General features: G+C 41.4%; 1 protein-coding gene across 1 annotated transcript in view; it reads left to right on the plus strand.

The window, feature by feature from the left end:
• The window catches only part of KL (klotho), a gene marked incomplete at its 3' end in the record, with an annotated part of 49,862 nt that extends 37,538 nt beyond the window's left edge, over nucleotides 1-12,324 (plus strand). The window contains exons 3-5 of the mRNA XM_082337677.1: nucleotides 4,201-4,469; nucleotides 7,086-8,202; nucleotides 11,987-12,324. Coding sequence (XP_082193803.1) covers nucleotides 4,201-4,469; nucleotides 7,086-8,202; nucleotides 11,987-12,324 — 1,724 coding nt within the window. The remainder of the gene's footprint in view (nucleotides 1-4,200; nucleotides 4,470-7,085; nucleotides 8,203-11,986) is intronic.
• Nucleotides 12,325-17,274: the final 4,950 nt, after the last annotated feature.

The following is a 17,274-nucleotide window of genomic DNA, read 5'->3' on the forward strand; positions in this document are numbered from 1 at the left end:
TGGAACCCTTTCATTCTGCATCTCAGTGTTGCCCTTGCACAAATTTTACATTGGTACAGCTCTGGACATCAATCACAATAATCTGAATTTACATCAGTTTAAGGAGAACTGAGTGTTTGTTGTTATATTATCTAAATTATTTAAATTGTTAACCTATTATTTTTTCCAATCAGTAAGAGAAACATACTACCTTGTGTAAGAGTTACTTTCTATTTTCCCATTTCCTTGTGGAAAAACACATTTTTTCAATCCTAGTACTCACCAGTAAGTTGTTTGGGTTCCCATTTCTACTTTCATTGTCTTTTAATGTCTTAATTTACAATTTAATAATTAATTTACATGTCTACAGTTTACCGTTCTGGTTCTAAAAATGGTATTATTGGAGCTATTAGTTCAGATGAGATACCTATTGTGTTACATTGCCATTTTCATACAGGGGATGAGCAAAAATGGCTTTCATTTTATTCTCGGCACCCATGAAGATGCAGAGGAGTCCCACGTTTGTTTCACCTGCTATTCCAGAAACCTAATTATTACAAATAAATTAAAAGGTGAATAAATACATGAGCCAGTGCATCCAAAATGGGAGGAATGAAATGTAAAACGGTTACTCACTGTTGCAAGTACAGTATTACTAGTTTGCATGAAGTCAGATGAAGAGCTATAAGGGGTCCTATTCCCCCTACCCATATTTCTGCTTAGTTTGTAAATTGCTGGATGTACATAAGGGATCTGCCTTTTAATCACAGCTGGCTGGAAACTATCTCAATTTGCAGAGTTTCTTTCCTTTTAATGTGCCACCAGTAAATAATAATAACAGCAGCAACAGTGGTCTTGTCATGTTAAGTTAAGAATATGAACACTTGGCTAAAGTTTTTACAGAAAAAAAAAGGAGGAGAAACAGACTGAATCAGCAGAAGGGACTTTGGCATCATTACGATGAAAATTATTGCACCCAACTCTTCTGCCCATTAGAATCTGCAAAATGCAGTGTAAATACCAAAGTTCTCTATGCAGTACCTAGGGGAATTTAGTTGAGAAAGATCCACAAAAGGCATCATGTTGGCTGTGAGCAGTCTTGTTGGACAGCTTTAAAGACCAAAGACAAAGGCACATGTTGTCTCTCTCAGAGACTTAGGACATCTCTCCGGTGCAGTAAAGCACTGTAACGTAGAGGTTCGCAAGCTGGTTACGACCAGATTCACTCCAGCAGTCACGGGGCAGTAAAATGGCATTGGAGCTGTAGCACTGAGAAGCAAGGATAATTAATGTAGACCCAGGGCCGCATAAATGTGGTTTTGCTGCTTCCTAGATCTGGCCAGTATCTTTGCCTGATTGCGTATATGCACTGGTTCAGACAAAACTGCTTATTTCTATATCTATGATAACAAGTAAGTGCAGCCCTGTTGGAGCAAGCCCGTAGAGTAAAAAGAGTTGGTGTTGAGGGCCTGGTGTCCACACTGTGTGCTTTACTGAAGCTCATTTCTGGATTAATTTCACCCCAAAGGAACCCAGGTCATGCATCCTGATCACATCACTCTGTGATGTGAACCGAAGTGTGATAAGGAGGAAGATTTGCTCAAAAGTGTGCTCCTGATTGCAGTTGAAGTGCTGATGTAGGTGCCCATTCTGACACTGCATGCTGTAGACAAGCTCTGTACATCTTATTTTTTTTTTTTTTTTGTCTCTAGGAGAGGGTTTCTCTCTTTGGGATTCACAGTCCTAAATTCTTTTACTGTTTATTATAATTGATCTTTCTGTTTTTTCCCCAAATGCCATCTAGGGTTGAATAGAGTAAATAGAGCTGTAATATAAAGTAGTTAAATATTAATTAGAGCTGCTAATTGGTTGGAGATGTCTTCTCACATGGGTGGGTATCTAACCACTTACTCTAGGGTCTTGTTCATTTCCTTGCTCTGTCTCTGGTACAACAAATAAATTGGTTGTTCCTTGCAAAGTGGAGCACGTTGACCAGGAGGGCATGCAAACTCCTCTGTGCCATGTTGACTAGCCAAGGGGTAAGGTCATTATCTGGGGAGTTAGCAGGTCTGAATTCAGAGAGTCTTAAGGAGAACAGGAACAGCCAGGCCCTTGACAGGTCAGGACTGAGCTATTCTCAGGTATGTCCAGAGGCAAAACCAAAGATCCTTGGGCATCTTCCACATGGAAGCAGGGGCTGTGGCTTCACACACCTCACCTTCACGCACTGGGGTTGGACAGCAGCTGAGCAGAGGGTTTTAAGGATCTGTATTTGATGCTTATGGATCTGCTAATTTTCCTTGGACTATTTCTATACTAGTGAGCTAAACAGAGCGTGAGCTGAAGTGCTGTTTAATTTTTAACCCAGTTCTGGCAGAGTTCTGGCCTGCACAGTAGGACACTTCTAGGCATGCTGTGAGGGATTGCTCAGGTCAGGAGTTACTTCCAGTAGGAAGTATGGACAAGGCCACTCAGTTTCAGAAGCAAGGACAGTTTACGTTTCAGTCAGCCTGGCTTGCGCACCAACAGACATAAAACAGAGGGGAGATGATAGACAAAGGAAAAAGAAAAACAAAGACAACAATTTTCATTGTGGTTTTTCAGTAACATGCAATTCGTGTGGGATACTATGTTTGAGACTTCCAAAATTTTGGAACTTCCAAAAATTTTTCAAATTCCTTCTTTCATAGGTGACACTTAAAAGTGAATGGTTTTTTAAAGGAGGATTTGAGGAGAATTTTAATGAGGTGCTCAGGAAGTGTGGGAGTGCTGTGTGATGACTTACAGAAGGGGCGAGATGCTGTTCAAAGAGAAATTTTCCCTGAGACCAGTTCACAAAGTGGACCTGTATTGGCTTTTCCTCTGCTGGTACAGCAGATGTCATCAGGGATGCATGCAGAGGTTAGAAAAATACTGGCATTTGCCAAACACAGAAGAATGATGCCTTTAGGAGGAGAAATATTCCATTTCCTTAGACATTTTCTCATGACCTCTGATAGAGACTGGGCCAAATTCATTGCTTATTTAACTGCAGTTCATTTAATGGATTCAAACAGGGTTACGATCAAGAATCCATGTGGTCCTTCATAAATGATTGTAATGAGGTACATTAATAAAACCAGGAAATGAGGATCTTGATATTCTGGTTGCCTGAAACAACGCTTTCAGTGTTACTAGGCTGGAAAATATTATGTTCAGTCAGTATCCAGTTTGGGTTGACAGAAGATGGTGAGTAATAAACTCTGCTGGCTACGGAGCCAAACTCAAGTTCAAAAGAACATTTCAGAGTGTGTTTAAATGCATTGCTGAATTAGGGTGGGTCTAATTATGTAATTAAAATAAGCACACTCCTTTGTGCTTTCCTGAAGCTGAGCCTTGCCCAGGAACATTTTGCTGAATCTCAGTGTTTAATACAACTAAAAGTGAGTATCATTTGGAATCTCAAGTAAAACTGTAAACCTGGCAATACTAAGAGATGCCAGTAGACCCCGATTTTAACCTACAAAGTGTGCAGTGATTCTTAAAAGTCAAACAGTTGACCTAGAACGTATACATCTTTTTAGAAACCCTTAAATATTTAAGCTGGAAAATGCTATGCCATAAAAGACGTAAAGAGACAGAATTACCAAATAAAGAGGGTCTTCCTGCATTATCACTTCTACTTAAAATCCTTGCTAATAAAAACTCATCAGCACACCAAAAGCATTGTCAGTGTTTTCTTAATATGTATTTGTAGTGCAGGGGAAGGATCAAAAAGAGTGTGACTTTTGTTTGCATACACGGTAGTGCTGCATTAATGGCACTTCAGCTGCCCTGGAGGGAGCTGCAGTGCGTGCTTAGCAGAGTCCAGTGCAGTGCAGTTACTAGCTCCGCTGCTGCAAACAGTTCAAGTGTAGCGTGCTCTGCTCCGAGGCTGAGGTTTGGCACGCCTAATTAGCAGCACTGCTCAAGCCACTGCTGCACTGCTTTGCTTTCTAAATCTGGCTTGTTTAAAGGCAAGCCAGGTACCTTGACTGCCTTGCACAGTGCATCCATGCCCTGGCAAGCTCCCTGAGTGCAGTTGAAATATCTTCCCTGAACAGGCTCTGAGGCAGGCCCCGAGATACTTATCTGACCTGTTGCATTGTTCTTACACATGAATAGCGCAAACATTGCTGATACGGTGCAATCAACAGAGGAAAAATGAGCGCTGCGATAAGTTTGGTTTTGTTCTTTCCTCAGCCATCCGGTATGATGGAGTTAATGTGTTTGGCTACACAGTCTGGTCCCTCCTGGATGGCTTTGAATGGCACAGGGGATACAGCATTCGGCGTGGATTGTTTTATGTTGATTTTCAAAGCCACGACAAGAAGTTGGTGCCCAAATCTTCTGTCTTGTTCTATCAAAAGCTGATAGAAAAAAATGGCTTCCCACCTTTGCCTGAAAACCAGCCCATAGAAGGAACTTTTCCCTGTGGCTTTGCTTGGGGAGTTGTTGACAACTACATTCAGGTGAGTCTGATGATAAAGCTGACAGGCTGTCCAGCCAGATCAGTGCGCAAGTTCATATTGATAAATTTGCTGGATAGAGTGTCTTTGCAGATACATATTACCACAGTGCTGCAAGGAGATGGGTTCAGGGCTTTTGTACCAAACACTGCGTCTTTCAGTCTTCACTAGACTTTCTGTGTGTGACCAAGGAGATCCAGTCAGATTGAGATATGATAAATAACATTGTAGAAAAACATATGGAAATTGAAAGGGGTCTGATGCTCATCTCCCCAGGATGTGTTACGTGATCAGTTACTTGAAGTGAGCCCTTTTCGAATGGAAGTTGATTAGATCTGCTAAAGTGTAGTTCCGAATGTCCTAGTCTATGGAATGGGAAATACTACTGCTTTTTCATGTTCATAATTTTAATGGTAATACATTTGTCTGTTGTGATAATACATGTTTTAGAAAACTTCCTGAAAGCTCTTTTAAGTCCAGTGGCATGTTTCTACATCTTATGCATATACATCCTGGTACTGTTGTTAGAGGGCTTTTGTGTAAAAAAAAGCAAACAATATTAGATGTAGATGAAATTTCTGTATTCCTTCTTTGTCATTTTGTGTAGTACTGTGTCTGACGGAGGCCTTCAGTGCCCCTGGATAGCACCTAGCTAGATTATGGATCCAGTTCATAGCTCTCACTCTTTATTTCAACTAAATCTGATACTTTGGGAGAACCTTACAAATGTTAAGACTTCATAGCATGTGTAAAAATTGTAGCTTAGTTATGGTCTCTGTAGCAGTTTGGCTCTGTAATTCTTAGATGCTGTTCTGGCTTGCAGGGCTTCTCTAACCACAGTAGTTAGAGAAGTAGTAGTTAGAGGTGTAGTTAAATTCAACGGTGAGGCTTGATCCAAGAACAGAATTTTTAATTTAGATTTTCCACAAAGAGAGAATCTTTCTTAAGAGTATAGGGGGTTTGTTTGTTTTTTCTCACTCCAAAAGTAAGATCTGACTTTGTTCTCTTGAAAAATACTGCAGCCTCGTTACCTGGTACACTGATTTCCAAGAAGATTCAGCAGTCATTATCCTCCTAGCTCCCAGATAAATTAGGGATTGGAAATGGAATTGCTGCCTTTGGGATCGATAACAGCTATAAAGTTGCAGAGTCAGTCACCCTAAGACAGTTAAAAAATCCGTCCCATCCCCAAAACCTTCAAAGCTGAATATTTTCATTTCAAAAGGCCATTCAAACATTTTGTGCTGTAAGGCTTAGGTAGTGTGATTTGTAGATGCATCACAGTGGAAAAACTCTTTTGACAGCATTCCCACAGCATTAGTGGCAATGCATGCTTTAGTAATCTACAAGGGACAATTCTCCAGAAAAGCAATTTCCCTCAGACACACTGTTTTTTATTGCTTTCTTCTATAAGCACAGTACTGACCTCTCCGGAGAAAATAGCAACTGATTTTCAGCAGCTTCTTTATACAGTCTGCAGAGCCTCAGCTACAAGTTGAACACTGGTTGTAGGCTGACACCTGCTTTTCAAACAGAGGGCAGGACAAGGAAATCTGAACTCAGGGGGAACCTTGCACCAAAAAAAAAGGAAAAAAAGGACAAATGAACACATACGGTACCAGTATCTTGTAGTTTGGATCCTTCTTGTGAGAGTTACGCTAGAGTATGAATGAGGAGGTTTTACACTGTGCATTATTTTAAGTAATTAAATTTTCCATTTTCTAGTCCTTATTGTGTTTGTGATATTCATTAAAAAGTGAAAGTATAATTCTGTTGGGCCCTGAGAAGCTCATCTTCTACTGTGTCCAGTATGTCATACAGGCAATTCTGACCTCTGAAGCCTTCAAGACTTAGGGGAAATGCATTTATTGTTGGAGTGACATATAGTGGGTTTACTCGGAGGCCTGAAAAAAAATTGATTCAGACATCAACAACCTGCTGAAATAACTTTGAAATGAGTTCAGTATGAGTTAAATAAAAAAGGACATCTTTAGCAAGAAGGAAAAATTTTGCTTGTCAGCTGAATTTGTGCTGAAAATCAAGTGCAGAGCATTACTCATCTTTCATCATAGACAGGAAAAGAACTGAACACAGAAGTGATGTTGCATTCATTATGTCTTTTACTGTGTTCAGGGAGTGGTCTTGAAACTGAAGCTACTGGGTAGTTTACAATAGACAGTCTCTCCGTAGGCCCTTCGGTATAGCTTCTTAATCTTGAAAGAAAAACATTTTAAAAATTACTGTAGTCGTTGCTGAAGATCTGCTTCTCTGGAGATCTGTTGTGGGTTTAGTGCCTTATACCTGAGCAATCCCTTGTTTCCCATATAGACTGGCGCAGTCTGGAGACGATGTAAACATGGTGACCATTAGCATAAGCTTGTCTGGAAAGTAGGATGAAAATGATATATAGATTTGGTACATTTCTGACGTCACACGTTAACAGAAGATTAATTCATTCATATGAGCCAGAGATGTTATCATATCAGAGGTGTGAGAGAGGTGCTAAATGCAATGTTTTGACTTACGATATTCTTTCACGACGTTGTGCCTGATGGTTATGATGTTCCCACCTACCTAGAACAAACAGCTTGAATCTGCTATGTTTCTTATTCTACCTAGGTAGACACGACACCTGCCCAGTTTCTTGACTCGAATGTTTATGTGTGGGATGTTCACCAGACGAAGAAGCTTATTAAAGTGGATGGAGTTTTCACCTCGAAACGCAAGCGTCACTGTGTTGACTTTGCTGCTATCAGGCTCCAGATCTCTCTTCTGCAAGAAATGCATGTCACACACTTTCATTTTTCCCTGAAATGGTCTTTAATCCTTCCTTTAGGTAACCTTTCTCTAATCAACCACACACTTGTACATTATTATCAGTGTTTTGCTAGTGAACTTCTCAGAGTAAACATAACTCCTGTTGTTGCTTTATGGCAACCTATGTCCGAGAATCAAGAGCTTCCAGTTTCCCTTGCCAAATATGGAGCTTGGGAAAACCCAGAAACCATTCAGGCTTTTGTTGAGTATGCCAAATTCTGCTTTAGAAGTCTTGGGGACCATGTCAAATTTTGGATCACAATGAATGAACCATCTGTGAAAAACTTGACCTACACTGCAGGGCACAACCTGTTGAAAGCCCATGCGAAAGCGTGGCATCTTTATGACAAAGAATTCAGGAGATCTCAGAAGGGTAAAATATCTATAGCTCTGCAAGCCGACTGGGTAGAACCAGCTTGTCCCTTTTCCAGGAATGACCAAGAAGTTGCTGACAGAATTTTGGAGTTTGACATTGGCTGGCTTGCAGAGCCCATCTTTGGGAATGGTGACTACCCACAGGTGATGAGAGCATGGCTTCATCGAAGAAACAGTGTTGACCTGTATAATTTCCACTTGCCTTATTTCTCAGAAGACGAAAAGAAGTTAATTCAGGGCTCATTTGATTTTTTTGCCTTCAGTCACTACACTACTACCCTTGTGGGCTGGGAGAAAGAAGATGCACTAAAATATGACCACTATCTTGAAGTTCAAATGATCAATGACATCACATGGCTGCACTCCCCCAACAGAGCTGCAGTAGTGCCCTGGGGACTGCGTAAATTGCTCAAGTGGGTTAAATCAAAGTATGGCGATGTCCCAATTTATGTTATGGCTAATGGAATTGACGATGACCAGAATATGGTGCATGATAAGCTCAGAGTGTATTACATACAGAATTACATCAATGAAGCTTTAAAAGGTAAGGCACCATAGATGGTTTATATGTCACAAATCCCAGTATTAGTATACACTGTGTGACAGAGTATGTTTAACTTTAAAAGAATAAATCCCATGTAGAATACTCCATAAATTAAATGTTATTTCAGCATAACAGACAGTTTTTCCTTTGATTTACGATCGATTGGTGTTACTAAACATCAGGAAGACTGACCTTGCACATGTTCTGCGTAAGACAGCAGAAGAACTTTTCTGTGGTTCAAGAAATTTAAGTAGATGTTATGTGAGTAGCTCCACATGTATTTAGTCAGATTTTCTTCTTATTGCACTTCTGCTGTTGTTTTGCTTTGTTGCTTCTCTCCACTGATGTGCCTCAGGGCTGGGTATGCGTTCTGTTCCTCAGCTGTCTCTGTATCTTATCCAACACAGTGATCGTATCCAACAGTGATCTTCATAATAATTCAGCTGTCTACCTCATTATGCCATTTCCTGGTCTCTCTCCTGCTATTCAGAACCCAAACCAGTCTTTTTCTCTGACTCAAAGATTCATAAATTTTAAGGCAGAAAGGAGGCATTTTGAGTCATCCTGTCATACAACAACGTGCTGTTTTTTAAGAAAAGCACAAGACCCAAATGAGATAATTTTTACTGATGAAGAATCTTCTGCATCCCACTGTAAGCTGTTGCAGTGGCTAATTATTTACTAGTTTTGTATATAAGTGTATGTATAGATATATATATAAATTTTACTTCTAGTATTAATTTCTTTAGCTTCAGCTTTAAGTCATTTTGTTGTGCATTTCCATGTATTTTACCAGTGTAGGTATTCACAGACAGAAAACAAGCTCGCTCTCGTTTATCTCTGATAAATAGCACAGACAAAGCTCTTTGTATCCCTTACTATCAAACATCATTTAGAACCTTTCAATTATTAAACTTTTTCCCGTTTGCCAGCATTCTTCTTTAGAGGGGTAAACCCAGGCCTGGACACACTGTTCCTGCCACAGCCACACCTATATATCAGGCAGGTATAACGTAACCTCTTATCCTTTTACTCCTCTTTTGTACATCTAAGCAGCCCATTAGCCCTTTTGGCCATGGCAGCAGGTTGGTTACATACGCTGTGGTTATCTGCTGAGATTTCAAACTCAGTTACAGGTTCCTGCCCCTCAGGCAGAACTTCCTCTACCAAAGTATGGTCTGCTGCTTCTTTGACATCCTCACATTTGATCATGTTCAAATGCCAGTTGCTTGCTTGTGCAAAGCTTGCTACACTAGCCAAATTATGTCCCTAATCTTTGTGTTACTTGCAAACTTTGTGAGAAATAGTTTTGCTTTTCTTTCAGGTCACTGATATATTTAAGATTATTAAATATCTTAGTGCTAAAAGCCAATCTCCATGACCACGACAGAAATACACCTACTGTGAAACTTACTTACTTACCTGCAATTACATTTCTAGACTTACTAGTTCTATTTGAGACCAGTTGAAATCTGTTTATTATGGGCTTGTCACATTCTATTTTCTTGATCCAAATGCCATATAATACCAAGTCAGTTGCCTTGTGAAGTTCTCAGTATATTACATCAAACATCATTACTTTATTGATCTGCTGATCTCATAAAAAAGATGTCAAGTTAGTATGACAAGATTTATTTTTCGTAAAGCTAAGCTGATTGCCATTAATCATATATATCTCCTGTAATTCTTATTTATCAAGCCTTATATAATCTATTCCACTCTTTTGCTCGGTAGTGAAGGATGGCTGGCAGTTCCATCATTTGCTAGGTCATCCTGTCCACTCTGTTAAGTATTGGCTTTAACTTCCTCCTCTGTAATTTCCACCTCTTTCACGAATTACTGGACATCAATATTAAGTGCCCAAGAGTTCCTTCACCAGCATTTTGAAGCACTGGCTGCATGTTTTCTGCATCTGTATTTAAAAAACTTATCTTGGCTATATTTGGGGTTATGGTTTCAATCTGTTTTTTCTGTATTGCTTCTCTCCCTCCTACCACTTTAGACCATACCAGTTCTTGGCACTTCTGTTTTCAAAGTGTGTATGGATATGGGCTTTTCTCTCAGTTCCCGTTAGCCAGAACATCTGCACATCCCCCTGTTTTTTTCAAAACTTTGTCATTCGTACTGATCTGGTACCAGTATCCCCTAATCCCTTTCTTCTCCTCTCTTCTATCCTGCCTGGAAATAGCTCTTATGTTTTTCAACTTAACCATCATGTGTAAGCCATATTTTCCTATCTTACCAACATCTTTGTCATGGATGAATATGTCCCTGCTAACCTGCCATAATACTTGCCCTAAAGCTCACGCTCCCACTTTTGACATCATACACTCCTCCGTAGTGTTTGGTCCATCAGTAAGACCAGCTTTTTCATTCCCTTTTCTTCTCCCGCTCTGGTATTGTGCTTTTGTCCATCTTGTCCTTACACAGGGAGCAAGCTCTTAACCTTGGCATCATGACTGATTCAGGTTTCTCCAAAACTTGCATTTTTTCTGCAAGACCCTGTGCAGTAAATGAGGTGAATTACAGATCTCATGTCCTTATCTCGGTGTCATGCTGGAGAGGAATGAGAGGGGATTTGGTACATGTGTGCTCTCGCCTTAAAGATCCTGTTCTGCCTTCTTCCTCCAGCTGGTTTCAGGGACTGCACATGGCAGCATTTGTGCAGGTAATGTTTCTCACCTGCCTTGTTCCAGGGGAGCCACCAGGTTTGTGCAGATGAATGATTCCAGAATACACTATGGGACCCTTCGGACTGAGGCTTTGTACACTGTTTAAATACATCTTTGCCAACTGAAAACCAAGAACAGCAGTAACCATTTATGTAACACCATTAAATCCACATGGGGTTTTACAAACACAAACTAATTGTCCTGGGTAGGTTAGAGGTGCTAAATGTCTTGCATGTGGCTGCAGAAAGAATTATTTTCAGAAGCATATGAAAATTCAGCAATTTTTAGCTTTCAGCCCTGTGTTCATCTGCTAGAAGATGTTGCTTTAATTTGTTAAAAATAGTGATTTTGAGAGGTAAAGTATTACAGTTTGTGTTTACTGCTATGGATTGATTGGTTTTGTCAAGCGGGACTGATGGCTCAAGGTTAATGCTCCAGCTGCTGGACCTTTTCCAGTAGCCAAGTTAGCAGTATTGATTGTGGACATGTTCTCAATAAAGACTAATACAGGTCATCTTGGATCAGAAACTTGGGTCAATAACAAGAGAGGCCTATGATCTGCATAACCGTTCCACCCACTTGCACTGGTGATAACCCAGGACATGACCTTAGCATGGGCACGTCTTTTTCTGCTGTCACTGTGCCTTTGCTAGTGAGAAGTGCAGCCTGACGTCCGCCGTTCCTCGGCTGTCCCCATCAGGAGGTGCTTTGCAAGGGAGAAAGAGCAATCAGAGAAACAGGTTGCAGAAGTCCAGGTACAGGAAAACCAAAACCTGTATTCTTTCATATATAAAAAAAGAGACCCATCTTTTCATGATAGGCTCCATGCTGATCGTTAAACACAGTCATGCACTCACAGCTGTGTTTGCCAAGCACAAGGAAACAAATTGCAGGGTAGTCATAGATCACGCTGTCTGGCAATGGCTGACAAATTCTTCCTTTTTGTGACAAACACCTCATAGATGTACATGTACCGTACCTTATTTTTGGGAAGAGAAGTGCAGATGTGGGTTTAACATCCCCCTGCCCCTGCTTTATGTACTGGGATATGGTACTGCTGAATGCCAAAGTGACATTTATTAATTTCTTCAATCCATTGTTTTCTTTCGCAGCTTACGCCTTGGATAATGTTAACCTGCAAGGATATTTTGTCTATTCTTTTAATGACAAGACTGCTCCTAAATATGGCCTCTACAGTTACGTTGCAAATCGATACGAACCAAAGCCTTCTATGAAACATTACAGAGAAATCATTGACAATAATGGTTTTGCTGGTCCCGAAAGTCCTGAGTTGCTGTGCCCAGAAGAGATTGCCTCGTGTTCTGAATGCCACTTCTTCCGAACCAGAAAATCATTATTAGCCTTTATCTCTTTCATATTTGTTGCTTTTATTGTTACTATATTCTTCATTACTTACTACTCCAAGAGGGTAGAAAGAAGGTATAAATAGAGCTGCCCCTTTGAATACATCATTCGCTGCCCTTTCTCTTGCGTCCCCTTGGGAAATCTGAAATAAGAGCGCACAATGTCGTGATTGCTTCAGCACTAGGAAGGCATTTACATTGCCTGATACTGCAGGACATTGACACTGAGAAGAGGTTGCTAGCATATGGCTTCCAGAAATCGCTTTCTCTGGTTTAGTACATTTGGTTTATGACCAGTCCTTAATTCCTGTGGTTGGAGTTATCTCACAGCTCTCCCTGGGACCTTTTGTTGAGCAGATGCTTTCCCCTCCTTGGTTTTCCCTTGCTGAGTTGGACAGGTAAAAGTATGTTTTGGAGATATGGAGTGATGGAAAAGCCTGAATGTCAAGCTCTCCAAGAGAAGTTTGGGGAAAAACAAAATGGTTTACTTTTCCAAATTAGGGTTTAATGGTGGTGTTGCGTGATCAGAGCCAACACCTGACTGGAGCAGGGAACGTGGCTGAGCAGAGACAGAGGAGAATTGCACAAAGCAGCGCCGGGGGAAAGGACACCCCCTTTCCTAAAGCAGCTGCAGAGGGAAGAACAGGGTCCCCTGAGTCTGTGCTGCTGAAAGCTCTTGGGAAATTAGTTAACTACTACTCAGGTTGCTGACGGCTGCACTTGACTTCAGGATGTCATTGGGGAGCTTCAGCTAAAGGAACTGTGTCTTTTTCAGTGGGGAAAGCAGCAGGGGTATGTCCAGGGATCGCAGGGGTCATGCCATCTGATGGGAAGAAGGGTGAAAGGGCTTCTCTTTGATTTGCTCAGTAAAAAAAGCAGAGAGCAGGAATGGGATGTCCTTGCTGTCTCAGTGGTCAGAAAACTGTGTGCGTGACCCTGTGCCCTGCTGCCCTGTACCCGTGGGCATGGCAGGGCTGGGGCACCCCACTTCTGCACTTCTCGCAGCAAGTTGCACGCAGCTGGCACTCCGCTGCTGCCCGGCTACTTACCTGCTGGCAACTTGTGAGTAATTTAGTAAGATAGTCTCTGCATGCCATTTGTGTTGAGTGTGGAGACTTTATGTCCCAGCATTTTGGTGTAATAATCCAGCACTTTATTGCTGCTTTTGCCAGGGTCTGAGATCTTGGAGCTGTTGCTCCAGGCCTCTTCCAGGTTGGCTGGACAGTCTCCTTGGCACAACTGGATCTGGCCCTGCCAGCATTTCATCCCAGAGCATTACTGAACGTCTGTGCCCCTCTCATTATTCTCTCCGCAAGATAAATTAGCAAAATATTAGCAACATTGTTTATTTGTAGGAATAGAGAGAGAGTGGAAAAAACCCTACATTATTTTGCCTGCCTTGTGAATCACTACCTAAGGAGTGTCCTCGGTATAAAGCAGTGAGGTCATTTTTCTCCACTTTCTAACTCTAGGCCTGCATTGCCTTCAGCTGTAATTGTATTTTTATTGCTATGTGAATAATGTCAGTCACTGGAAAGAATATTTTAAAGGAAATGTGCTCTGTGTTAATTAAGAATTATTTTCTACTAAAGCTGATTATGCTGTATTAAATGTGATGTTTATCTACTAGATGACTAGTAGAAGACTAAATGACCTCCCAGGGTTCCTTTCAACCTGAACACTCTACGATTCTGTGATTCTATACTGTAAATTAAAACTTACATATGAAATATGATTTTCATTTGTAACGTAAGATTGTATTTTTTTCTTAAATAATCTATAGAAATAGAAAAGAATTAGTATCGTATCATAATGATTAATATATTTGTCCTCTAGTACCAGTCTTAAAATGGTCTCTCTTTGCACTAATGTATATTTTGGTATTGAGATTAAGGTGAAAAATTCAGGGTAAGTGATGAAGTATTAAAAATATATATAAAAATTATTTATAGCCTGATAGGACTTGCTGAAGAAGAGCAAATTTTAAACTGCTGTTTATTTATGCATTGGTGCCTGGTGCAGTGTGCATTACAAAGAAATAGCTCTCCCGAAATGTATGAAATGCCAAATGGCTTTCTCCATGGCATGGCAATGAATCACCTTGCAATACATTACTCCAGCAGTCAGATGCCTACACAATACATAACAAAAAGTAGACATTCGTTTAATACAAACTGTAGCCAGGTCATGCCTAACTTGTACGTTAAGTGTGTGTGCGTGTATGTATGTTATAATTATGTTGCTGTTGGTACAATAAAAAGAGCCTGGGCCTGATCTTTCTGAGAAGCCCAGCGTACGTGCCTCCCCTGGGTTTGAGGGGATTCAGGGGGCCTGGGCAGGGCAAGTCCAGAAGAGCACGGGTGCCGTGCCGGTGGGCACCAGCCCGTCCTGACACTTCACTAACCATTAACCATCCAGCGAGTCGCTGCCCTCTGCTATTTAATGGCCCAGCCACAGCGCGATGTGTGAGACAGCAGTCCCAGCGCGGAGAAGGTGCTGCAGGCTCTCCCTGTAGAGGCTGGGTGATATGTAACCACCGACAGGCAGATGGCACCAGCTGGATATCTAATTTGTAGGTAAATTGGGATTTGTTGCTATGAAGCTGCATGATCGCATCCACTCATGGCGCCGTGGCCCATAGAAATAACGCAGCCTTTGGCGCTCTTCCCTTCAGAAGAGTTTTTAAATATCACTGCAGAGCAGAGACCAGCTCGAGCTGGGCACAGCGGTTGCTAAAGCCTTCTCCTAAGCGGTCTGCCTGCGGTGCTGCCTGTGCACAGCAATGCATAGCTCTCGGCGAATGAATTGCACAGTGATGGGCCAGGAAAAATACAGGCTGGTCTGATGGAGATAATGGTATGGGTTTGCCTCAGGAATCTGCTTCATTTTATGTAATCAGGGGCCAGCGAGAGTTTCTTGTCCATCTTCTTGAAAAAAATCACCCTCCACTAACAACACAAAAGCCCTTGAATAGGCAGAGATTAGGTACCTGTCCAAGGAGAACTGCGGTGTGCTCATGCAAACCGATGTGGTAATTGCCTCCTGCAATCAGGCTGTGGGCCGGGGCACCTCTTCCGTTCGATAGCCACGTGTGAGCGATGGGCTGGCACCTCCCCGTCACCATCTGTGCATCTAGAGCAGAAATGCTGACAGCAGCAAGGACTTTGAGCAGAGGGGACTCCATACCCATGCTGCAAAGACAGCTCAGGGGAGGATGGTATTTTGTTTTTTGAAGAGCAACCAGAGTCTGCATGTGATGGATGTTAACATGCAGTATCTGATGGAGACTAGTTTCTTCATTTTCACTGTGTTTCTAAGATGAAACGTTCTTGCCAGTTTGCCCAATGCTCCAAATTAGACATGTTCTAAAATACAAAATTATATTAAAAATATTTTTGTGATGTGAGTGCAAAGCTTCTGTTTCATTTCTTGAAAAGATTGTGCAGCATGACTGTGGAAAGGACGTCTTTGCTAAATGAAAGAATGAATGTTATATTGGTTTTATAACAGTCTCAGAAATGAAATAAAGATACTGTACATAACAAATTGTAACATGCTCTTACTGTTTAATCTGTCCAATTTCTCGTTTGCAACATGAAGTACAGAGTACCTTAGGAGAGGCTGTTATGGTAATCCTGCAAGGAGTTTGTGTTATGGTTTGTTTTTCCAATGCCACATAAATAACACTAACTTTTGTTGGAGATTGCTGAGGCCTGTGTCTAAACAGAGATTTTTCCAACAGACCTAGGGCTTTGGAGGGGTTTTGGTTGTTTGATTTTTTGTTGGTTGTTTTTTTTTTTAGAGTGACTATTGCTATTTTAAAGCCTGTGGAAGTAACCATACCAATATAAAAGTGTTTTGTTGTAATAGCTTATTCCATAGTAACACTGCAGTAAATTTGACAGCTCTTCTATTCCAGCGGAGTTATTCACAGGCTTGAAGGATTTTGTCAGCATTGCTGTGGCACTAAGCAGTCAGTTTGTGGCATCCTTATTAAATATCCTAAGGAAAGCAAATGCCAAGGTTAAAGGAAGAAGAAAGGGAAAAGACTAATGAATGGGACAGCGGCCATACAAGCGTCAGCACGTTTAAACACACAACTTGCCCTTCACTTTTCTCCTTGCGTTGTATTCATTTGCTTTTGAGTCATTTAGAGAGCTTGTTCTGTTCGTTCTGCTAGCAAAAATCCCATAGGTGAAAATGCCCTTATTCAGGGCGAAGAAGTCGGATTTAGGTGCTAGATTTCAGCTTCAGCTGAGAAAGTTCAGTCTTGTTCCTTCTTCCCTCATGCAAAGCCGAGAAGAGGAGGTGAGGGAAAGCAAGCTCTTCCCATCTTTGATGTGCCACTCATGGATTGCTGAACCACTCTTTCCCAGCCGTCGCAAGGCTGGTGCGGGCCGGTTAAGCCCACCCTTTTTAAGAGATTGGAAAAAGAAGGAATAACGAGGTGAGGTGAAAGTGGCAGGGTCCAGCATATCAGAGGCTTTTATTTTGGAGCTGAACAGAAACACCACTTTCTGTCAAATGGTTCTGAGAAAATTAAGATTGTTAAGAAACCAGAAAGTTGAAATAATAGCAGCCTACAGCCAAGACACTTGTGGGTGCTGACATTTCGCTGGCTATTGTTTTTATGATGCTTTGTGTGTGTGTTTGTGAAGGAGTGGCAAAAGGGCCAGCGAGGCAGAGAGAAGCCAGGGAAAATACTAACGAAGCAGGGCAGAAAAGCCACAGGCACAAGCGGATGCGCGAGTTCTTCACCCTGGGAGCTGAGGAACAGTCCCCTGGCGTGGGGATGGGCCGTGGGACTTTGAATGTTCCTTCTTAAAATAAATAAAATTTGAAAAAAAGGATCTAATGTGTAAACTTCCTACCTCCATCATGTTTGTCCCTTAGTAGATGCACCTCCTACATGATGAATTTTACTGTCAAAAGGCTTCTCCTTGTTGCGAGAGTTGCAACACAACATGGCAAAGCATCGTTATCCAGTCCCAGCCCTCCTGAGCTCATCCAAATGTGTTTCTGGCCCGAGTCCCAGG

This window comes from Platalea leucorodia (genome assembly GCF_965183815.1).
Source record: "Platalea leucorodia genome assembly, chromosome: 2".
Lineage (NCBI taxonomy): Eukaryota > Metazoa > Chordata > Aves > Pelecaniformes > Threskiornithidae > Platalea > Platalea leucorodia.